Below are 24,722 nucleotides of genomic sequence, written 5' to 3'. Positions count from 1 at the left end.
TCACAAGGTTATGGATAGCTTATATAACAAATGATTAGGAATTATCAATGAACCATACTTCAGACATTATTTGAGACAGTCAGAGAAGCAGAGTGTTTTAGCTTGCAGTACTACATTATTTTAATGTCAGAAGTCTTATCAAAAATCCTTAAGAAGTAAAAGAAATTTGCTTTCTTATGTTTTTTTCTAATTCTAGATTTAAGGAGAATGAAGAAAATTAGTTCAACAGGCCATATTTCAGAGCTTATATAGTACTTGATTTTTATTTATTTATTTTTGTACTAGGGTTGAATTCAGGGACACTTTACCACTACACTACATCCCTAGTCCTTTTATTTTTTATTTTGAAAGTCTCACAAAGTGGCTGAGAGTCTCCCTGAGTGGCTGAGACTGGCCTCATACTTGATCTTCCCACCTCAGTCTCTAGGACTGGGATTACAGGTACATGCCACCATATCCATCAGTGCCTGATTATTGATGTGTGTCAGTTTTAGAGCTTACCTAAGAAATATGGAAATACTATAAATTGTGATAGCCTGTAATTATGCATTGTTGAATAACTGTTTCTTAATATTTTTAGCAATGACTGTTTTCAGCACACAATATTATTTTCATTCGTTTTTTGTTTTTTGTTTTTTTTTTCCTATTGTGCAGGAGAGAGAGAGTAAAGGAGCAAGGCTTGCATATGTTGCACCTACTATACCAAGACGTCTAGCTAGCACATCTGACATTGAAGAGAAAGAAAACAGGTAAGTTTATTATGATTTGCTTTATGCCTTTACTTTAAATCTTTGTTATCTAGCATCAAAATTAATACATAAGTTTTGTATTTATGTGAGTATGGAATCTGGAAGAGATAGGGGATGTTCCTGATAGAACACCAGGTACATGGTCTTAGGAGTTCAGGCTTAGTACATGTATACAGTAGCAAAGAAGGCCATATGGCTGGAACAGAGTACAGGGAAAGTAGCAGCACAAATTCTCTAAACATTTCAAATATTTGGAAAGGGGGAAAGAAGAGAGGAAAAGCTCAATCAGTTTCATTATTTTCCTTGGTTCCTTCCTATTTTCAGCACATTTTAGAGTTTGTGAACTTTTTAATATAGTTGTAATCACATTATAACATCCATTTGTGTGCCTGGATATTTTTTTCACCTAGCATCTCATAATCAATCTTAACATGTTAGTATATATTCTCAAAAAATATTATTTTTCATCAGTGAATTATGCCATAGAATAGATCTTCTGCTATGGGCATTTGGTCTAATATTTTGTGATCACAAATAATATTTCTGTAAATATCTTAATTTTTTCCCCATATTTAGGATTATACCATGGGAATAGAATAATTACTCTCACTTATTGGTAAATGCACCAAAGTATTTTCCCATGGGATTCTATTAGTTTCTGCTTCTACTAGTATTTATTATTAGTGTGCAACTTTTTAAATCTTGTTTTAATGTCATCAGAATCTGAAGGGTATTCTCTTTACAGAGACTCTTTGAGTTTGCGAACAAGTAGCTCTTATACAAGAAGAAAATGGGAAGATGATCTTAAAAAAAACAGCTCAATTAATGAAGGATCAACTTATCATAAAAGGTAATAATGGAATTCTTAGATGGTTTTTATGTATTCTTTTATAAAAATATTAGGCAGTTTGTTTCAAGCCCTCAGTTTAATATCAGTTAAGCATTAGGTACTCTGATTAAATATTATATCTTTTCTCATATACGTAAAACTTGATTTAAAGGCAGTAATGTATTTAAAGTTGGGTGGGTTTATTTTTACTTATGCCTTTCTATGATATATTTAAACTTGATATATTATGAAGCATTTTTCATAGCAATTTATTATATAAATAAGTAGAGCAACTGAAATAGGTCAGTGTCTCTATTTAAGATCTGGTCATCATTCAGTGGAATATTAGTATTATCATCTTGAAGAAGAAAATAAACCTTATAAATTAATTGTCTGCTAAAAGCAACTGAAAAGAGTAAGAAATGAACAAGTATAATGGAGGCATGGGTCTCTCCTAGGAATCTGAACCATAGCCAGAAAAATTTCCTTGTGGGGCATGGTATCATACACCTGTAATCCCAGCCACTCAGGATTGAAGCAGGACCATTGAGAATTTGAGGCCAGCATGGGTAACTTAGCAAGATCCTGTCTCAAAAAATGTTTTAGAAGGACTGGAGATGTAATTCAGTAGTAGAGTGCTTGTCGAGCATGTACAATACCCTGGGTTCAATCCTCGGTACCACAAAAGAACAAAAATAAGTGTTATTTCTTTTTCTTTCTTTTTTTTTTCCTAAAAAGTAAAATGTTTTGCTTTTCCTTGGATAAAACCACACCAGTGCATTTCCTTCCTTCCTTCCTTCCTTCCTTCCTTCCTTCCTTCCTTCCTTCCTTCCTTCCTCCCTCCCTCCCTCCCTCCCTCCCTCCCTCCCTCCCTCCCTCCCTCTCTCTCTCTCTTTCTTTCTTAGTTGTAGATGGACAGCATGCCTTTATTATATTTGTTTATTTTTATGTGGTGCTGAGGATCGAACCCAGGGCCTCTCACATGCTAGCAAGGGCTCTACTGCTGAGCCACAACCCCAGCCCTACCAGTGCATTTTCTTAGGACCCATCTGGTATGACCATATGATCTTGAATATTCCAGAAGTATGAAATATCAAATCAGATTATCTTTGGGTTTTTTCAAAGGAGTTGGAAGCAGGCAGTAAAATGATACACTACTTAATTAGTGAAATCATCTAAACTCTAGCAAGTTGTAGATGCAACTCTTGGTGCTGGAGCTGGTGGTATATTTAGGAACACAGTTTCTTAGATATTTCCTGGTCTTGTGAATTTGTATAATGTATTAGACATTAAATATAGAACACACATTCAGACACATCCTATATAGATATGACTCTTTCCTTTAGTTGCTCCTTTGGTAGAAGACAAGATGATTTGATTAGTTCTAGTGTTCCAAGTACCACATCAACACCAACAGTTACCTCTGCAGCTGGGCTTCAGAAAAGCCTGCTTTCCAGCACAAGCACTACTACAAAGATTACAACGGGTTCTTCCTCAGCAGGCACACAAAGCAGGTAAGTTACAGATACATTTTATGTTCAGGTCTACTGTGTGCTTATGTATGTGCATGCATATTTGTTTAGAAGATTGTGGGGCTCTGGATTTTTTTCATTTATCTTACTAAATTTATTTCCAAACAAAAATCGATTCCAAAAAGAAGCAATTATGCATGTTTGGGGAAAACAGAATAAGTTCCTGAATTAGATTGTTTAAAATGTAAATTTCTCTCTTTGACATCTCAGGGTGAGCTTTTTTGTTCATAGTTGAAAGATGTCTCACCTTGTGTTTTTAAAAAATCCATCCCTGTAGTCACATGTGTTCAGCTGCTAGAAAGTGCTTTCATTGTTTAGCTGTTTTCCTTTTCTCTTTTTGTGTTGCTGCTTATGATGCTATAGTACCTCAAATCGTTTGTGGGCTGATGATAGTACTGAAAAAGAAAAGGACAGTGTTCCTACGGCAGTGACCATTCCTGTTGCTCCAACTGTTGTAAATGCTGCAGCTTCTACCACAACCCTGACTACAACTACTGCTGGCACTGTCTCCTCCACATCAGAGGTCAGGGAGAGACGCAGGTGTGTAAAGGTCCTAACACTACTGCTGATATGTTTGCTTAGTGATGAAAGTTGGTTTTGTTTTTTGTTTTTTAAATTTTGGGAAGTTGACGACCATCTCTCCAATAGACTATTAAATGAAATACTCTATGTCAGCTTGAAACTATTTAAATTGAAATAACTAGCAATTATTAGTATTTAGATTTAGTAATCCATCTCTGAGAGAATTAATGTTTTTGTTTAAAGGCAGTAAGCCTCATAGTTGTCTTCTTACTTATTTTTTCACATTATTTCCTCCTGTTATTTAGAAATTTGATGAATGTTAAGCTGTTTTGAAATTTTCCTCTTAAAATTCTTTTCTGGGTGTACCCATCCAGTGGTAGAGTGCTTGCCTAGCAAGGCCCTGGGTTCCATCTCTAACACCACCAAAAAAATAAAATAAAATAAAATAAAATATATATATATATATATATATATATATATATATATATATATACACACACACACACACACACACACACACACGTATGTATAAAATGTATAAATATATATATTCTTTTGGTGATGGAAGGGCTCTTTTTATAGGTATAAGCCAAATAATTTTAGTTTTGTAAAATACATTCAGTTAATTCTTATAGATCTGGTACAAAGAATCTGAATTTATTTTATGTGCTTAAATGTACTTAGGAATATTGTTCACATCTTCCTGCTGCTGCCTATTGAAATGGAATCATAGATGTAGGAAGGAGCTTACTTATCTTTTGTGATATCTTTTTGCTTCACAGAAGGAAACTGAGACCTAGAGGTATTATGTGACTATCCAATTTTGTATAGTTGATTAATTGGTGTGAAAGCTGAGATACACCCCAAGATTGTAGAATCAGTCCGGTTCTTTCTGCTATGTCAAACACAGTCCCTAGTTTTGAATTTTATTTTTTCCTCTTTAAAAGAAATTGAAATCTTAGTACACTAAATATCAGCTTTGATTTTATATTATATTCTTGGAAAATTAAATTAGCTACATGACTACATTTTTCTTACTAAAATACTGATGGGATTAACATTTTTTGTTTCTATCACAGTGTTATATACAGAGTGCTTTTCTCGAGTGCCTAGTAATTGTGCTTTGCCTGTAGTATTATGGCCTAATCATAGTATTTGTTTTTGAATATATAAAACATAACAAGTTATTGTTAAATATTTTCTTTCCTATCATAGCATCTTTAGTTACTATTAGCATATTTAGGTTTCATTCCTATTTTAATGGTGAATTTTAATCAAACTTATATAACACCACTGTAAATGGTTAGCACTTTTTTGAGTGGAATACTAGCATATCATGTTCATTTTAATTATTATTTTCTACAAATTTAAGTCCAGTTTAGGTTTTTATGGTGCTTTCATATACCAACAGACATTAGAGGATATCACACATCATTCTTATCCTTAAAGTAATCAATCATTTGATCAAATTTATCAAAATAAGTTTGTAGGCTTAGCCTGTTTTTGATGGATGTGTTGAAGAAGAGAAGTTCTTCATTTTTTAATCCTTACCGTACTTTTTTTTTTTTTTTAAAGGCAGTGCTAGGACTTGAACCCAGGGCCTCTGTACTGAGCTACACCAGTCCCTTGCTATGGCTTGATCCTTAAGATCAGAATTTTCTTCTGTAAAAAGGAGTACTTGATAATGTTGTGAACAACCAAAAAGAAAAAAAAAAGGAGTACTTGATTTATGTAATTTTTTAACTCTGGAATACTTTCTGTCTCCAGCATTTCATGCTTTTAAAAATTTCTTCAATGACAGGTAAAACCTCATGACTATCTCCCAGAATCATCAGTTGCTTCAAAACAAATTATGAGGATTTTTGGAGGGTGCCATATTAGGGATAAAATCCAGGGACTTCTGCATGCTGAGAAAGCTCTTTATCACTGAACTACAACCCTAGCTCAAATTATGATTCTTGATGTCAGATTTTTGTTTCTTTGTTTGTTTCTTTCTTTTGGAGAGAGTTGAATTTGACTTTTAGAATCAGTCCTAAACTAGTTTTAATGGAAGAAATTAAAGATTGAAAATTAAATTTTTGATAAATTGTTAGAACAATGCAGATTCTAGTAACATAACAAAATGTGTCTGCTGACATTGTTTTTGGTCTTATTGTAGAGATTTTGTTTGTCTTTGTTTTAATGATGTTTGCGGTATTATTAATGTTTGTGTGTTCTTTAATGTGAAATAGTCATTTGCAGTTTTTAATACATTGTTAGCTTCTGTTATCAAATTTCATCATTGGTCCTAAGTGTTTATGGTTCATATTTTGCCTTAAAATGTATATATGATAATTTTAAATACATTGTGGCTGGGCTGAGGTTGTGGATCAGTGGTATAGTGCTTGCCTAGCATGTCTGAGGCACTGGGTTTGATTCTCAGCACCACATATAAATTAACAAATAAATAAAGGTCCATCAACAACTAAACAAAGTATTTTAAAAAATACATTGTGACTAAAAAAGATAAATCGACACATTTATACCATTAGGTACCTTACCATGCCTTTAGGATTTTATATAATATTTACTATACACACTTTTAAATTTACACAGTGTTCTTGAATTTTCCTGTTGCTTTTTATTAGACTGTGTTGAGATTTCCTGTTTTTCTTAGTTAAGAATTCCAGTGTATTAATTTCTGTTTTGGAAGTAGGGAGAAGCTAGATTTAAATAGGTGGAGCATAAATAGCAAAATCCTTGACCATTTTAAGTATTTGTAATTCTCCAGTCTTTTCAAACTGCAAAAGAGTACCTTACAAATAACTTCATACTTACTTGGAATTGTTGCTTTTGTATAACTACTCTCTTCCACCATTTTTTCCTTGGTTCAGCTATCTCCCATTTGCCCATTTGTATTTCTTCTGGAAGGAATAAAGCTAAATGATACAGAAAGGGCTGGTGTCAGGTTTTCAAAAATGTAATTTGGTTGAGTAGCCAAAATAGAACTATTATAAGTATTTTAGCTAATAAATATCAGTTAAATTTTTAAAATGTAGAATAATTGAATTTATAAGAAAAAATATCTTATTGAAAAAACAAAATGACCTTTGAGTTGCTCAGAATAATCTAAGACAAATTACACACCCTGTGTAATGAGAAGAAAAAAGTGTAGTTAGACACTATGATACAGCAGTAATTAAGGCAACAATGGAGTTTGGCTGATATAGTCTACCATATATTTTTTTCTGTCTGTTCTATTCTTAAAGGTCTGTCTTCATACTTTACATAATTACTCCAAAAGAGGAGACAGGAACAGAATATCAGGTGGTGACTATCAGCTATAGGAACTGTGTTTTAAGTTACAAATTAATAGGCTAGATTTCATGTTAATTTAAGACAAATACATATGGAAAGTTTAAGTGAACAGATCTTCTATAAGTTTTTCAGAAAACTTTTACTTCTCTCCCCAGTAAGTGTGATGGGTTTGTTAACTTTTCATGACATCTTGTAAATGTATTAAGAAGGGATCCAGGCCCATTGGAAGAGAGTGTGATAGTTGATTGGTGTTATTTGCCATGGTGGGGTAAAAAGAGTAAAGTGGCAATGCAGTTTCTCTCTTCTAAACTAAATGTGAAAATTCAACCATGTAGAGTTGTAGCCAGAATTCACAGTCCATGTTCATTCTTTCAGAATAGTTCAGGTAACGCTGAAGTGATATATGCATCTGTCTGACCTATTTTAAACCAAATTAGTTACCACTTTAGGTTTGATCTTTAATTTTTTTATTCTTTTTATCTGGTAGAAGTTCAAAAGAGGCAGTTAGTATATAAATAAGAATTAAACTAATGAGCGAAAAAAATAGATTGTATCACATTTTTCAGGCTGAATTTCCTAGAAACACTTTTTCACATTTAATAAATGTGCCACCAAAAGAAGAAGAAAGATTCTGTACTTGAAATAATTTGGGGAAATATTTAAATAGGTTACTTCTCTCAGTACACCTCAGACCCTTTAGTAGTTTTATGATTTTCCTAAAAAGGATCGGAATGGAATATTTATCATTTCCCAAATTTGTATACCTGTTTCTACAGAAAAACAGGTCTTTATTTTTTATCGTATCCCAGAATAATGTTTCGTATACATTATACAATCTTAATAACAAGATTGTTGATTATTGTCTTTCTCCTTTCATATTACTTGCTCCCAGAAAACTCAGTTGTTATTTAAAATAAAATCTAAGTAAAAGTCTGAAAACTTATAACAGTTGATAAAATGAGCTTTATAAAACAGTGGGAGAGGGCTGGGGATGTGGCTCAAGCTGTAGCGCGCTCCCCTGGCATATGCAGGGGCGCTGGGTTCGATCCTCAGCACCACATAAAAAAATAAAATAAAGATGTTGTGTCCACCAAAAACTAAAAAAACAAAACAACAACAACAAAAAAAAACCAGTGGGAGAATGAGAAGTGTAAAGCTTAGTGTAGCACCAGAAGGAAGAGCAGGCAGGTCCTCACAGATGTACTCACATGCATTTGTACGTTGGTACAGACAAAAACTATATGTAGCAGAATTTTAAATAAGATTGTCATGGGCCAGCCATGGCTGTGTGTATGAACTATGAGGGGCCTGGACTGACGTTGCCTCTCTGTTTGGACTAGTGATGTATGTGTGTCCTTTTTGCGCACTCTGCCTATGATCCCCATGTAGCACATGAGATGGGCATGGCCTCCCAAGATGTCAATCTGCTGATGGCAAGACATCAGGAAGCTAGACTCAACCCCCTGAAACCTGACCCCTTGCCTCATTTGTCTTCCCCTCAATAAAAAGGGCTTCAGAAAGTTCTCCCCCTCTTTCTCCTCTGCCTTGCCCCCCTTATGGGAGTAGTGGCTGAGGAGCCTTCAATGAACCCAAAGAAAAAGGTACTTTCTGTGTCAGTGTCTTTATTTAGTCAGCCCAAATTCACCTGTAGTGACCCTGACTGATTAGTTGTGTGACGCAGTATAAGATTCTGAGAGGAAGCCAAATCAATGAAAGATGGACAACCAAATTTTATTTTATTATTTAATTTTAATTCCTGCTTTTAATTCTACTTTTAGTATAACAAGTTTATTTAAAATCACAGAAAACAATTAGGTATTTAATTTTTAAAAATAGTATGAAATTTTAGGTTATTTACATAAGAACTAATATTTTAGTGGAAAGTAGTTAAAAGAGAAAATTTTACAAAGTGCTTCAATTAGAAGTATGCCTTCTTGATTAGGTCAGTGTAATCTTACAATAGAAAAAAAAACAGGATCTTTCGGTATTTAACAACATCAAGATGAAAACATGATAAAGAGAAAAACTGTAGTTATTTTGTTACAAGATAGCACAAGTTACTCAAATAGATTCTCAGACCATATCATAAAAATAACTTAAAGTGCAGTTATGATGAAATTTTTATCTAAGTTTGCTAACATCTCAGTGAAGTAAAACACCCTCTTGAGAACTTCTTGACTTAAAGATCTTAAGTGAGAACTTCTTCATCTTAGGGTTAATTATCTAAGGATTTAATACCAGATAGTGAATCGTGCCCTCTAGTTTTATCTTTGAAACTCTTGATTCAGAGAATCCAGTTGTATATCTTCAAACTCCTGTGCCTCATATACTAGGTTTTAGAGGGTATATAGATAAAATAGAAGGCATAAAACAGGCAGTAAATCCAGAAGTTTATTGTGCTCATATAAATAGCTTAAAGAGCAAAATGAATTATAAATTGAGATGAATACTGAAGCTAACAAAATATATAAAATATATATATACTCTTATAAAGTAGCATTAAAAAAAAAACTCACCAGACCATTGGGGTTTGAAGAGGAAGCCGGTGGCATAAATTAAACCTAATTAACTTAACAGAAAAAGTATTCTGTTTCCATAAGTGTTCTCAGCAAAATGTAATTTGATATTAATATAATTAGGTTGAATTTCCCATATAATACTGATTATTAGAGCAATGTATTCATGATGTATTTCAGGGATCTACCTTATCTTTGTTTGTTCAACACTTTATTTAATTGTTAACTTAGGACATATACTTTACCATTTAAAGTTTCTCAATTCTTGTTCATTCTCTTGTTCAAGAGTATGATGTGTGCCAACAACATCATTAATAAAAAAGCACATTGCCAAGAGTGTAGTGGTGCTGCTTACTCACCATTTCATAGTCTAAATTTTGCCATCAGTCCTAGCTACTGTGCTGAAAGAAGGCATTGGCAGTCTAGAAATCAGTCAGATAATTTCACATGTCATCTAAAATTACCTTACAAGAAACTGAAAAAGGGGGACTAAGAGGAATGGCTTAAGAAATTAGGACTCTAGTGCTAGGGCTATAGCACAGTGCTAGAGTGCCTGCCTTGCACATGTGAGGCACTGGGTTTGATCCTCAGCACCACATAAAAATAAATAAATAAAGATATTTTGTCCATCTGCAACTAAAAAAAAAAAATTTTAAGAAAAAGAAAAGAAACACTAGAGAATAAACAATTTAAAAATGAATTTGACTATCACTATTTGCGGATGACATGATTCTATACCTAGCAGACCCAAAAGGTTCTACAAAGAAACTACTAGAGCTAATAAATGAATTCAGCAAAATGGCAGGATATAAAATCAACACGCATAAATCAAAGGCATTCCTGTATATCAGCGACAAATCTTCTGAAATGGAAATGAGGACAACCACCCCATTCACAATATCCTCAAAAAAAAAAAAAAATAAAATACTTGGGAATCAACCTAACAAAAGAGGTGAAAGATTTATACAATGAAAACTATAGTACCCTAAAGAGAGAAATAGAAGAAGATCTTAGAAGATGGAAAAATATACCCTGTTCATGGATAGGCAGAACTAACATCAAAATGGCGATATTACCAAAAGTTCTCTATAGGTTTAATGCAATGCCAGTCAAAATCCCAACAGCATTTTTTGTAGAAATAGATAAAGCAATCATGAAATTTATCTGGAAAATAAAAGACCCAGAATAGCAAAAGCAATTCTAAGCAGGAAGACTGAAATAGGCAGTATAGTGATACTAGACTTCAAACTATACTACAGAGCAATAGTAACAAAAACAGCATGGTACTGATACCAAAACAGGCGGGTGGACCAATGGTACAGTATAGAGGACACAGAGACCAATCCACAAAATTACAACTATCTTATATTTGACAAAGGTGCTAAAAGCATGCAATGGAGAAAGGATAGCATCTTCAACAAATGGTGCTGGGAAAACTGGAAATCCATATGCAACAAAATGAATCTGAATCCCTTTCTCTCGCCATGCACAAAAGTTAACTCAAAATGGATCAAGGAGCTTGATATCAAACCAGAGACTCTGTGTCTGATAGAAGAAAAAGTTGACTCTAATCTACATATTATGGGGTCGGGCTCCAAATTCGAGTTTAAAACAAGAATCAACAAATGGGACTTACTCAAACTAAAAAGTTTTTTCTCAGCAAGAGAAACAATAAGAGAGGTAAATAGAGAGCCTACATCCTGGATAGAGCCCTAATATCCAGAGTATACAAAGAACTCAAAAAATTAAACAATAAGATAACAAATAACCCAATCAACAAATGGGCCAAGGACCTGAACAGACACTTCTCAGAGGAGGACATACAATCAGTCAACAAGTACACAAAAAAATGCTCACCATCTCTAGCAGTCAGAGAAATGCAAATTAAAACCACCCTAAGATACCATCTCACTCCAGTAAGAATGGCAGCCATTAGGAAGTCAAACAACAAGTGCTGGTGAGGATGTGGGGAAAAGGGTACACTTGTATATTGCTGGTGGGACTGCAAATTGGTGTGGCCAATTTGGAAAGCAGTATGGAGATTCCTTGGAAAGCTGGGAATGGAACCACCATTTGACCCAGCTATTCCTCTTCTCAGACTATTCCCCAAAGACCTTAAAAGAGCGTACTGTAGGGATACAGCTACATTGATGTTCATAGCAGCACATTTCACAATAGCTAGACTGTGGAACCAACCTAGATGCCCTTCAATAGATGAATGGATTAAAAAATGTGGCATTTATACACAATGGAGTATTACTCAGCACTAAAAAATGACAAAATCATGGCATTTGCAGGGAAACGGATGGCATTAGAGCAGATTATGCTTAGTGAAGCTAGCCAATCCCTAATGCCAAATGTCTTCTTTGATATAAGGAGGGCAACTCAGAACAGAGCAGGGAGGAAGAGCATGAGAAGATGATTACCATTAAACAGGGACGAGAGGTGGGAGGGAAAGGGAGATAGATGGGAAATTGCATGGAAATGGAAGGAGACATTCACTGTTACACAAAATTACGTATAAGAAATTACGTATAAGAGGATGTGAGGGGAAAGGGAAAAAAAACAGAGAAATGAATTACAGTAGATGGGGTAGAGAGAGAAAATGGGAGGGGAGGGGAGGGGGTATAGTAGAGGATAGGAAAGGCAGCAGAATACAACAGTATGTAAAAACGGCAGTATGTAAAAACGGCAGTATGTAAAAACGGATGTGTAACCGATGTGATTCTGCAATCTGTATATGGGATAAAAATGGGAGTTCATAACCCACTTGAATCAAATGAATGAAATATGATATGTCAAGAGCTTTATAGTGTTTTGAACAACTAATAAAATAAATAAAAATAAAAATGAATTTGATAACCTGTCTTCTAGTATTTGAAAACAGTATGAGTACAGAAAAATTTAAGGCCCCACTTTTGTTAAATACATACATACATAAATGCTTAGAACTTAGCCCACTAATGTATTAGGACACAGGGAAATTTTTAGGGGGAACTGGAAACTAACATTGAATAAATTATTTCTCAATAAAAGTTAGATTATGACTTTTTTTGGATGTTGTTTGGCTAAGAGGAAGAGTTTCCTCAGTTAAAAACAAACCCAAAAAAAAAAAAAAAAATCACTCCCTGTTCATTCTGATAAGTTGGTCTTTTGCTAAATGAAATGTTTTTACCTCTTCAGTAGAGGTAACATTTTTAATCTTCAGTTCCTGAAATCCTTCTTATAAATGTGGTTCTTCCTTAAAATTAAATAATATGGTTAAAATGTAATTAGGAAAAAATTAAATTGTAATATGTCAATTAATTTTAAGCTAAAAAGAAATAGAGTATATTCAAATGTTTTCTGAAGATTCTTTTTCTTAAAACATGAAAAGCTAAACTTACATGTTTAATTCACATACATTGATATAAATTTATATTCACAAATATATCTCCACCTAATAATTTTTCTTTACTGCTATAGATCATACCTCACTCCTGTTAGAGATGAAGAATCTGAATCCCAAAGAAAAGCAAGATCTAGACAAGCAAGACAGTCTAGAAGATCAACACAGGTATATTTAATATGTATAATTTATAAAACATGAAATATATATAAACACACATACTTAATATGTAATAAATTTTCTTTTACTTTGCTGTGAAAATATTAATGTCTATATACTAATATGAATAAATTTTGAAGGTAGAGGTCACTATAGAAATACTCCCATGGTTTTGTATATAATTATACTATTAATATTATATTCTTGGATTAGCTGTATGCCTTTGTATCTTTTTTAGTATTTTTTTTTTTAATTCCCCATTTCTAATTTGAGGTCCAGGACAGAGTAAGTATTGATAAGTGTTAGAATTAATCAATTAAGGCTGAGGTTGTAAGCTCAGTGGTCAGTGGTTGAGCGCTTGCCTCAGGTTCGTGAGGCACTGGGTTTGATCCTCAGCACCACATAAAAAATTATTTAAATAAATAAAATGAAGATACTGTGTCCATCTACAACTAAAAGAAAAAATTTTAAGAATTAATCATATATGATCTTTATTTATTAAAGAGTTCTGTGGCTATTTGGATGTAGGAGGGGGTAGAGAAAAGGCTTCTTAATATTAAGTATATCTAACAGCTAATATGCAATTACGAGAAAAATATCTCCCAGGTTAGTCATTATCTTCTTACTTCCTCTTTATCTTGCTGATTATTATATATCCCTTTGTGTCTTTTCTTTCTTATAGTTGGGGAGCTCCACAGCAGTTGTTTGATTTTTTACCATTACTCACCCTTCAAGCTGAACTATTCATATTGAAATCTTAACCTTAGCTTATTGTGTGTGTGTGCATGTATATTTACATATACTTCACACACTCAGAGATATAAATGTATGTAATGTATTATGTAAACAATGTATATTTTGTCTTTTCTTCCTCTGATCTTGGGAACAATTATATTCCTATCATATATCTCTTTTTTGTTAATAAAATTTCTGAATACTGAGACATTTTCTTACATTTATAACTTTCCCAGAATTTATCCTTGTGCTTACTCATGGTGATACTTCTTAAAATAAATCACTTCGCTGCTTAAAAACTGTTTCAGTGTAAAAACCAATTTCAAACATGATTATTTGACATTTAATATATCTTTATAAAATATTCTTTCAAAAGGACTTTTAATGCATCCCACAATTAATTTATCCCTTTTTGTGTGTAGGGGGTGACATTGACTGATCTTCAGGAAGCTGAAAAAACAATAGGAAGAAGTCGTTCTACAAGAACCAGAGAGCAAGAAAATGAAGAAAAAGAAAAGGAGGAAAAAGAAAAACAGGATAAGGAGAAACAAGAAGAAAAGAAGGAGTCAGAAACATCTAGAGAAGATGAATATAAGCAAAAATACTCTAGAACATATGATGAGGTAATAGTACAGCTGGGTTGAATAGGGTGAATAGTTCTTATCATTCTAAGTATACCAGAGATTTATATACCAAGAAACCTTACATAGAAAATGTGAAAGGATTTTAGCTGGCATTCTGAATTACTTTGGCATGATTAGAAAAATTACTTTTCTTTTGAAAATGAATCTTTAAATGTTCTATATGTTTATTGTATTTAATATTTCAAGTGGATTTTAATTTTAATGTTTCACAGACTTTTCCACGTTATAGACCAGTATCAACTTCAAGTTCAACCACTGCATCCTCTGCCCTTCCTACAATGACCAGTTCACTCTATGCTTCAAGTCAACTAAACAGGCCAAATAGTCTTGTAGGTATAACTTCTGCTTACTCCAGAGGATTAACTAAAGAAAATGAAAGAGGTAAGAAGACTAATTTTGAAAATAATTAGTTTCATTTAAATAATCCTTTGAATTGATTTTTCCTAATTGATAATTAGGAACTAATTGATACAACCTAAACGGTTAGTTATCTGCCTAAACAGAAAGAATGTGAGGTTGAGAAAAAAGTAGAAAATAAATATAGAAAATGATGTGATCTGTAGTTAATATGAATCTTTATAATCTAATACTTTACAAAAATCTTCGTGTCTGCCTACAAGAAAAGTCAATACAGAAAACCTGATGGGTGCCTATTTCTTAGTTTATTAGTGTAGCACTTTTCACATGCTTTAAGCTATTTCTTGCCTACTTTTTAGAATATTTTCTTGTGAAATTGTTTTAAACTAAAATCACTTCACACACTTAATGTCCTTGTGAAACTGGAGAGTTTGAAATGAAACTTCATTCACTTATTCTGTTGGTGGATAGAATGTTTTAAGTTGGAGGCCTCTGCAGCCAAGAAAACCCAGTTTAGTGTTAGACAGCTAATTACAGCAAGGGATGCCTTCCATCCCCAGCTCCAGGAGTAACAGCCAGCCAAACCTGATTCTTTTCCACTACCATTGAATGGTATGTTATAGCCTTCAGTATTGCAGCTCTGAATGGCAGTTGTGCTCTCCAGTATTGCAGTAGACTATAGCAGCTTGCTACCAACTTCTTCTAAGTTCTTGTCTTGCAAATTCAAAGGATGAAATTCATGGGGTAATGGAAGACCAGAGAGAAAGGAGTAGGCTTTTTTCCAGGCATGAAGAACAGAAGCAGAACTCTTGCAGGGGCAAGAGGATAACCCATGGAGGTTGCCCTCTGAGTGTGCTAGGCTAGGAGTTTATTTAGCACTTAGTTGATGCTGTTGATTCAGATTTATGCTAATCAAGGTTTGGAAAAGCAGTAACTCTGTTGGTTAACTTTCCATTCAGGTCTGCCTCATTTCTGGTTTTGTATGTTTGTTTGTTTGTTTGTTTGCCGCTCAGAGGAAAGTGGAATGTTGAGGTTGTTGGATTGTGGATGCTCAGGGCAGTAGTGCTGTACAGAGCAGATATCTGACCTGGGCCAGCACACCTTAGTCCCTTACTGGTATGGCAGGCTCAGAGTCGATGGACCACACTCCAGGCCATGTGGGCCACAACTCTGAAACAAAAGTTTCATGAATTCTTTAAAAATGGATTTCTTTCTCAGCTGTATATATTGGCTCATTAATTTTTATTATTATCATTTCCTATTTGATATAAACTTTCTATTAAAATTCTAATTATTACTACTTTATATTAGAGGTGAATGTTAAATAAAATGATTCCTAAATATAGGCATTTTACATTTTAAAAACTAAATCTTATAGTGTTACTTATGATAATATCAGTAATTATGTACTATAAACATCAGAAAAATAATTTTTCTTAATTTCCAGATAGATTTTCTTTTGTTAATTATTGAAATGGTTCTGTTCTTTGGGTTTGATCCTTAGCACCACATAAAAATAAAAATAAAAAATAAAATAAAGGCATTCTGTCCATCTACAACTACAAAAGGAAAAAACTACTATGTTTGAGACCTATATAGTACTTGTAGACATTTTAAGCCACGATTTAGGGACATTCCACATAAAATTTCAGATTTTTTTGGCTTTTATTAAAAAGTTGAAAAATTTGGCAACACATCAGCAGTCGACTGGAGCTAAGTAGTAACATTTACCCATTCTCCCAGCCCATTTTAACTTAGTTATTCCAAATATCTGGATGGGCACTGTAGGCATTGGAGTTTCAGGTTTTTGTTATAAAATTATACTAAAACAGTTTTAAGAACTCCTCTGATACTGATTTTGAGTTGTCTTTTGCTATGACTCTCTACTAACCACACAGTCTTTTATAAATCATTTTGTTTTCTCTATGTCTACTTTTTAAGCATATTTAAAGACTCTAATATTCTTGTAATGTATAAGCCTAAGGTAATTTTAACTGTTGCAGAGAAGAAATAGGAATCTTAGGACTAATATTTTATATTGATTTGTTTTTAATTAAAGTAAATACATTTTACAGAACAAAATGGTATGCTCTCAGATAGTATCTAACGGAAATGAAAAGAATACCGTATTACTGCTAAATGAGGACTTGCAGTAGTAGAAGCAGAAACTGATAAATTTATATGATTCCTGTTACCTGTCCCATCATTAAGATAGGTTTGGGGGTTTTGTTTTGTTTTGCTTTTCTTTGGTTTTCTCTTGAAGTATTATTTAGGCATAACAACTATCTTCCTATCACAAAATAAGAACTTCAGGATTCCATCTCTCTGGCAAATATTATTTTGTTTTGAGCAAATTTTTTATTTTAAGCACTAGGAAAATGAAGATGATTCATTCTTATCCTGGTATTTACGAATGTATCTAGGTGCTGAGATTGTAGTTCAGTGGTAGAGCACTTGCCTGGAACATGTGAGGCATTGGGTTTGATCCTCAGCACCACATAAAAATAAAAAAATAAAGGTTTTGTGTCCGTCTACAACTAAAGGATTAAAAAAAAAAGAATGTATCTTAACAGGAGATAGAAATGTATGTTTATATGAAAGTGTATAAGGAACAATGAGAGAGGAAAAATTAATTATGATTTGTGAAAAAAGGAGGCTTCACAAAAGAGGCTGACCTAGAATTGTTTTGATATACACCTTTTAAAATACGGTCAAGTTACATTTTCATCATATGTTTTATTTCAATCCTTAACAGAGGGAGAAAAAAAAGAAGAGGAGAAGGAAGGTGAAGATAAATCACAGCCTAAATCCATCAGAGAACGACGGAGACCAAGAGAGAAAAGAAGATCTACGGGAGTGTCTTTTTGGACACAAGATGTAAGAACCTTTTAAAAGTAGTATAGTATTTTTAAAACTTGATAGTATACTTAATGTTTCCCAAAGTACATAATAACAATCACCTATATGCCTCATTATTATATATTATTAAATTCATCACTGTACTTTCTCAGTTGAGTCTGTTAACTAAGAAAAATTCTTGATAAAAATAGTTAGACTTTTGGTATCCCGTACAAGCAGTTCTGTCCCAACTTTGGAATAAAAATTATAATAGCTGCTGCTCAGAGTACATATATTGATTATTATGTAATTACTAAACTGCTTCTTTATTTTAGAGATTCTTGAAAGGAAGAGAGGTTGTACATATAATTTTGTTTTCACAAATATTTTAAGATTTATATAACAGTGATTTCCATCTCAGGAAATGCCAGGTAGAGGCTCTGCTTTCTTTATCAAATTTCTACAGTCAAGTAAAAATTTTTATCCAGATCCCCAGTTGCATGCCTGCCAATACTATTCACATACAAAATGAATTATGAGGAAGCACAGTGAAATTTATAGTGTTTTATTACAACATATACCTATGGAAGAACAAAACAATATGAGTTTTATCCTCTTTTTTTCCCATTTGTTTAAAGAAGAAACCTTTCATTGAAGTCCAGTATATATATGCAAAAACAGTTCATTAAAGTATAGCTTAAGGAATTCATGTTAAAAATAACAATACATATATCCCCGTATTTTTTCTCTTGAGCTTTATCAATCCTCATTTTCATTGTCAACCAGTATCCTGATTTGTAACAGCATAATTAGCTGTTTGCTCTTGAAGAACATTGAATAGAACTGTAAATTTTGTGATGTTTTAATCTCTTTTACCCATTTTTCTAAAAAGAAATAAACTTATCTGCTTTCCCATTGAATTGACCCTTAAATCATTACATGTTCCTCTTTATCTATAATGTTTTATCTTAAAGTTTGCTTCTTTGGAAAGCTTTCTTTTGATTAGCCTGTGCATATATATCTTTTCTATACTTTTATGTTCTACTTATAACAATGTATTAAGGGCAACATTTCTTTGAACAGGTTTATCTTTTAATTTCAGTTCATATTCATTTATTAATATATTGCATGTGCTACAAATAACATAGTTTAAAATATATGAAGAGTTAAGATACATTTTAAAACTGCATGTTATTTGTAGTATATGTAGTTGCACAAAATATGGGAAAGTATTAAATGGAGTTAAAGAGATTTAATATTTTTGTATTGGCCATGATGTGAATAAAGTATTCACATATGATTGGTTGTTTTTTTAAAGTTTCTTTTGATCAGTAATATTCTCCCTCCCTTTTTTTAAAACTTTTTTTTTTTTTTTGTTAGTTTTAGTTGGACACAGTATCTTTATTTTGTTTTTATGTGGTGCTAAGAATCAAATCCAGTGCCTCATGCATGCTAGGTGAGCACTCTACCACTGAGCCACAATCCCAGCACCTAAAACAATTATTTTTGAAGGAGCTGAGTTATCACATCTCTGAAGGGTAATTTACCATAGTCTTCCGGGTTTGTTTTTTGTTCTTTTTTAAATATTTCTGTAAATTGGTACTTGGAGTTAATGAATTGATCAGATTCTGGTTTAGTAGTCCTTAAACAATGTATTTTATTCCTCCATCAGGAAATATATAATGTCTGGTTGATTTTAATGGATTGCCCACTAACACTTTTCATAAACAATAAAATAAAACCTTGTACTCTTAGCATCCTATCATTTGGTAAGTTTTATTACTTAAAATTATTTTCTCAATAATTCATATGTATTGGAAATTACTACATAGGCAAAGCTGCTTAGTATTTTTTCCCCCCAATTTTATTGAAACCAATTCTTTCTTTAAAAGTACACTTTCTGGAATCGTGCACTTGACCCTCATTATAAGAATCCTTCCTCAGACCCATATTGGCAGTCCCACTGTTTTTTAATTTGAGCCAGCATTGATTGAGTTCTAATCATCCATCAAAGCCCAGGACTCCTGTTATTTTTATTGCCCCATGTTTTCACCTTAGCAGACAATGTACAAAAATCCAAAGCTTAAAGAAAGGGTGGTGTGTAGTCAGACAACTCATTTCTCTATCGTAATATTTGTTTCCTTTTCTTAGTTACAACATTTTAGGAACTCTGAGCCTTCCCACTTTTTTCTTCCCAGTTCCTATGCTCTCCCATGAAACAACAATGCATAAAGGCAATCAGTTCATGACATACTAGTGGCAACACATCATCATTTTCTCTTCTTCACTTATTAACTAACTTCACATACTTTTTTTGCTGCTAGGGATTGAGCCCAGAGGCACTAACCACTGAGTCACATCCTCAGCCCTTTTTTATATTTTATTTAGAGACAGATTCTGTTGAGTTACTTAGGGCCTTGCTAAGTTGCTGAGGCTGGTGTTTTTTAATTTTTAATTGTAGTTGGACACAATACCTTTATTTATTTTTATGTGGTACTGTATATTGAACCCAGGGCCTCGCACGTGCTAGGCGAGCACTCTACAACTGAGCCACAACTCCAGCCCCCAAGGCTGGCTTTGAATTTGTGATCCTTCTGCCTTAGCCTCCCAAGCAGTTAGGATTACAGGTGTATGCCACTGCACCCAGCTCACATATCAAAGTAATAACTTTTACAAAGATTCTGTGTAATCTTTGGAATATTTCTGTAAAATTTATATCCTCACTTTATGTATGAGGTAACTGTGGCTCAAAAATTTTTAATTTGCCTTAAGTCACACAGCTGAAAATAACTGTATTAATATGAAACTAGGTTTATCCAGTTTAAAGCCTGTAATATTTGTATATTGAGCCTGAGCCAGATATGTTTGAATATTTGAAGGCATAATCTGGAATTCTAGACATTTATCATATTCTGACCTACATTTTCTATTCCATGTACTCCCAAGAAATTTCTAGAAGGAACCCCACCTAAACATAGTAGGACTGTTGGGAAACTCTTACTAAACTTAACAAATCTAGCTTTTATTTACATAAAATAATTTTTTGTGCTGCTTCATGATATTTGAGTAGCTTAATAGTAGTTAATTGGAGCATACACAGTATCATAATATAAAGTAGAATATCTTCTTTCTTTCTTACCTTAAATTTCCATTTCCTTACCTTAAATAGAAATGTGTTTCCTAAACCACATGTTAGGTAGGTTTTTGTCATCATATATGCTAGCCTACGTAGTTTGTGCCATGCCAACAAAATAGGCTTTCTCTAAATAGGATTGAAAAACTCCCATTTAAAAATCATTTTTTTAATTTCATAAATCTATTTTAGAGTGATGAAAATGAACAAGAACAACAATCAGATACAGAAGAAGGATCCAATAAAAAAGAAACTCAGGTAAATAGCATTATTTTTGTATTGAATAATATTCATATTTACAGGATTACTTTTGAATTGTGTTTAATTTATAGTAATTCATACAAAACAGTTATTGCATATTGTACCTATCTACAGAGATACAGTATCAATAATTGCTTAAGGGTTAAAGGTAGAAGGACTAAATAGGGACAAACAGGATATCTTAAGAGGTAATAGAAGTGTTCTGGATCTCTATTGTAGTACTAGTTTCATGGATGTACAACACCTACCAAAACACATCAAGTGGACATAGTTTATTGTATGTAATTTAACCTTCAGAGCTGAGAAGAAAATACCTAAAGGATACTTCTCAGAAGTAGTGGAAATCTAGAACTAGCAGGCTCAGATTTTTATTTCTATAGATGGTAAAGTTAAGTTCTAGAGGAAATAGACCTCTAACTTTCTTTCTCCAAAGAACTTTTATATTGATTATTAGAAATGATACTCCTAATCATCTTTTTTTAAAAAAAGGCTTTTTTACCCTCTCAGTAGTGATGAAGGGTTTAAGGCAATTTTGAATGACTTAAGGTTGCACAGATAACAAGCAGTGGGAGTTTCTTCCCCTTGCCTTTTTTACCCTCCCCATTTGCTATTGTTTGGGTATGCAGAAAGATCAAATACTTTAGTTCTATTCACATAGGGACTGCCAACATGAGTTGCCACTATCTGGCCTGAAATAGCATCTCAGTCATGTTGATGTTATCTTCTTCATTTTGTCTTGGGGTTCCTTAATAGAGATAGCACAATCCTTTCAGTCTGCATGGAAGTATGTAGAGTAATGTGAAGCAACCAAAAGCTAGTTGCCTATGGTATGTGACTGTATCATTCCCATTAGAGCCAAGTGTTCCTATTTAACTCAAAAGATACTTTTATAGGGTGGGGGCTATAGCTCAGTGGCAGTGCGCTTGCCTAGCATGTGTGAAGCACTGGGTTCGATCCTCAGCACCACATAAAAATAAACAAATAAAGGTATGCTGTCCATCTACAACTACCAAAAAAAAATTTAAAAAAGAAAAAAGATACTCTTATATTTAGGTAGTCAGATAGATTGAGGAGTGAATTAGTACTGAGGGTAAATTGAACCTTTTGCATATCAGTTCTTAAAACTCCCCCAATTCATCTCTGTCCCTTCTTTATTATATTCTATTGTAACAAATTCTCCCATCATTTCCTTTCCCAGTTGTACTCTATGAATTTCTATCTCTCAAGGGGTAAAAAAGTGGACAGGTAAACAAGAGAAGGGAAATTAGTAAAACATTCCCAGCTGACACTTCTAACTGACTTATCACACAGACCCACCTTCCTCAAGCTGGGTGGAAAGGAGAAGTTTCTGACTTACAAAGGTGTAACTTTGAAGCATATACTGTGTTTACATTTTACTGTAAAAATTATGCATGAAATACATTAAGATTCTTAGAACATTATTTCTAGAAAAAAAGTTTTCTTAGTTCCAAACAATTTAAATAATTTTTGTCTTAAATAGAAGAGTCTATAGATCTTACTTTGTGCTAGCATTCTTTTAGTCACAAGTAATAGAAAATCCAACCCAAACTGGATATCAGTACATTATTGTACTCTGGTAATGTTATATAGTTTTATATGTTAGCTTCGTCTTCAAAATAATTTATCTCATAGGTATGGAATTATAGTTGGCTTAGGTTAGACATGTCTACCACTGAAGTGTTAGGGCCATCTTGCTCCTAGTATGGGCTATATATCATCATCTCATCTAAACCTTAATGACTGTTATACCTTGAGGAAAAGGAAGGATGGAGTGAAGATGCTGACCCACAATGTCTTCTGCAATATCTTACTACAGTTCTTCTCCCAATAAGTATGCTGTTCTCTTTTGAAAACTAATAGCATTAGCCCTAACTTCTTTGAAAAAATGTGAGGAGCAAAATTCTTCTTATGTCACTTTCTGAAGTGGCCTTATAATTACCTCAAAAATGTCTTCAACAACAAAGCTTCTAAACAATTTTTTAATCCAATCTAAACACATTGACAGATGACTTTCTGGCATGTGTTTGTTTGATTGAATTTTTAGATGCTATGAAGTCACTGAAAAGTTCTGAATTACATGTAAAACTGAATTTACTTTCAGCATATAAAAATCAAATTAAGATGAAATTTTATAACATAATTTGAATTACTTTGTCATATCATTGTTCATTATTTCCAAAAATTGGGTTTCTGTTGCTTTGGTTATTGTGATTTGTTTTCCTTAAGCTATTGAATGGTAAAAAATTTTAGCACACAAAGAACATTGGTGATAAATCAATTTAAAACAAGTATGACACCAATTAAAAAAAAGAAGTTTTGATTATTTAAGCATGTAAAGCTGGAATATAGCAGAAAAGATACTTTTATTAAACTTAGATGACACAAAGTTGTTCAGTTTAAAAGTGAATAATTGTAGCCTTTTCTAACATTAAACATTTAATATTTGAGGATCAGTAAAAACTAAATAAATAAGTGTATTGAGACAAAGTTTGATATCCTTTTTATTAAATTCCTCTATGTCTTTTTAAAACTGCATGTTACTTATATGACTTTATAAAAGTATATTCACAAATCCAGTATATACATACATACATTTATACATACATAAATGGGGAACAGAATGTAATGAAATTTAAAATTTTACAAAAATAAAAATACAAATTACCAAGAAGCTGCAAAATGTATTCTACCTCATTAATAACTAAAGGTATGACAGTGTAAAATGGAAATTGATAAAAAGTTAATAATGCCCATATTGGTATGACTACTAATATGATATATGTGCATAATCACATATATAAAGTCTTAGAACTATAATAAATTGAGCTTTTTTGGAGATCAGCTTTACAATACATATCAGAAGCATTAAGGAGATGTTCATTTGTTTTTAAGTTAACACTTCTGCTTTGAGAAATTTTTTCCAAGGATATAAATCAAGTATATAAAGATAAAACTAGCAGCATTGCCTGTAAAGCAAAATAATGAAAACACTCTAAATGTCTATTCTCAGGGAGTAGATTAAATAAAATGCATGTGCATAAATAAGTATTTTGTGTATTCACATAAATCTTGTATGTATGAAAAATGTTAGCAGTGGATGTCTAAGGGATGGACAATGAGTAACTACAGAGGAACTTTGTATACCATGTACTTTTATGAACTTTTAGCAAACAGAAAAATTAGAAGAATATTTTTATTCTGGAAGAAGGATTTTATGATATAGGGAGCAAGGACATGCTAGGTGAAATAAGCAGAACACAAAAAGACATACTACATGATTTCATTTATGCATACATCTATAGAAGTCATACTCAGAAAAAAATAGAATGATGGTTCCCAGGCCTCAAAACCAAAAATGAATAAAATTGTTGTTTTATTTACTTTGTCACATAGTAAACTTGACATTTCTTAAATGTAAACATGTCACTTTCTTTTCCTGAGTATAAGTAATAGATACTTTTTTTTAGTCTCTCCTTATTTTTTCTTCTAGTTAAAAAACTACATGTGGTGGTGTTTGTATGAATTCACAAAAGAAATTCACAAATGTAACCATATGGTATTGTGCATATAAAAATATACAGTGATGCTTTTATTTTATAATTTCATTCTAACAATAACCACATTAAAGCATATTTAGCAAATTGTTTAATAGTGTGAAACATTGTTAATGTCAATTAAGTTCATTTGTTCAGTCATCAGTTAATAGTTTAATGAAATGAAAGCATCAAATTTAGTATGCCT

General features: G+C 32.7%; 1 protein-coding gene across 6 annotated transcripts in view; it reads left to right on the top strand.

Annotated features, from left to right (window-relative positions):
* PPP1R12A (protein phosphatase 1 regulatory subunit 12A) overlaps window positions 1–24,722 on the top strand; it is a 139,851-nt gene that overhangs the window by 98,750 nt on the left and 16,379 nt on the right. For 3 of the 6 annotated variants that reach the window (XM_081310751.1, XM_081310750.1, XM_081310754.1), the window contains 9 exons: window positions 655–749; window positions 1,495–1,599; window positions 2,925–3,092; window positions 3,474–3,650; window positions 12,911–13,001; window positions 14,150–14,350; window positions 14,584–14,752; window positions 17,484–17,605; window positions 20,892–20,957. In XM_081310751.1, the coding sequence (XP_081166877.1) occupies window positions 655–749; window positions 1,495–1,599; window positions 2,925–3,092; window positions 3,474–3,650; window positions 12,911–13,001; window positions 14,150–14,350; window positions 14,584–14,752; window positions 17,484–17,605; window positions 20,892–20,957 (1,194 nt within the window). Of the gene's footprint in view, window positions 1–654; window positions 750–1,494; window positions 1,600–2,924; window positions 3,093–3,473; window positions 3,651–12,910; window positions 13,002–14,149; window positions 14,351–14,583; window positions 14,753–17,483; window positions 17,606–20,891; window positions 20,958–22,158; window positions 22,842–24,722 lie in introns of those variants that run through there. The other 3 variants (XM_081310753.1, XM_081310755.1, XM_081310752.1) reach the window with 3 other exon arrangements.

This window comes from Spermophilus citellus (assembly GCF_964194105.1).
Source record: "Spermophilus citellus genome assembly, chromosome: 10".
NCBI classification, from domain to species: domain Eukaryota; kingdom Metazoa; phylum Chordata; class Mammalia; order Rodentia; family Sciuridae; genus Spermophilus; species Spermophilus citellus.
The sequence above is the reverse complement of the archived record's forward strand: the minus strand, read 5'-3'. Positions and strand labels throughout refer to the sequence as shown.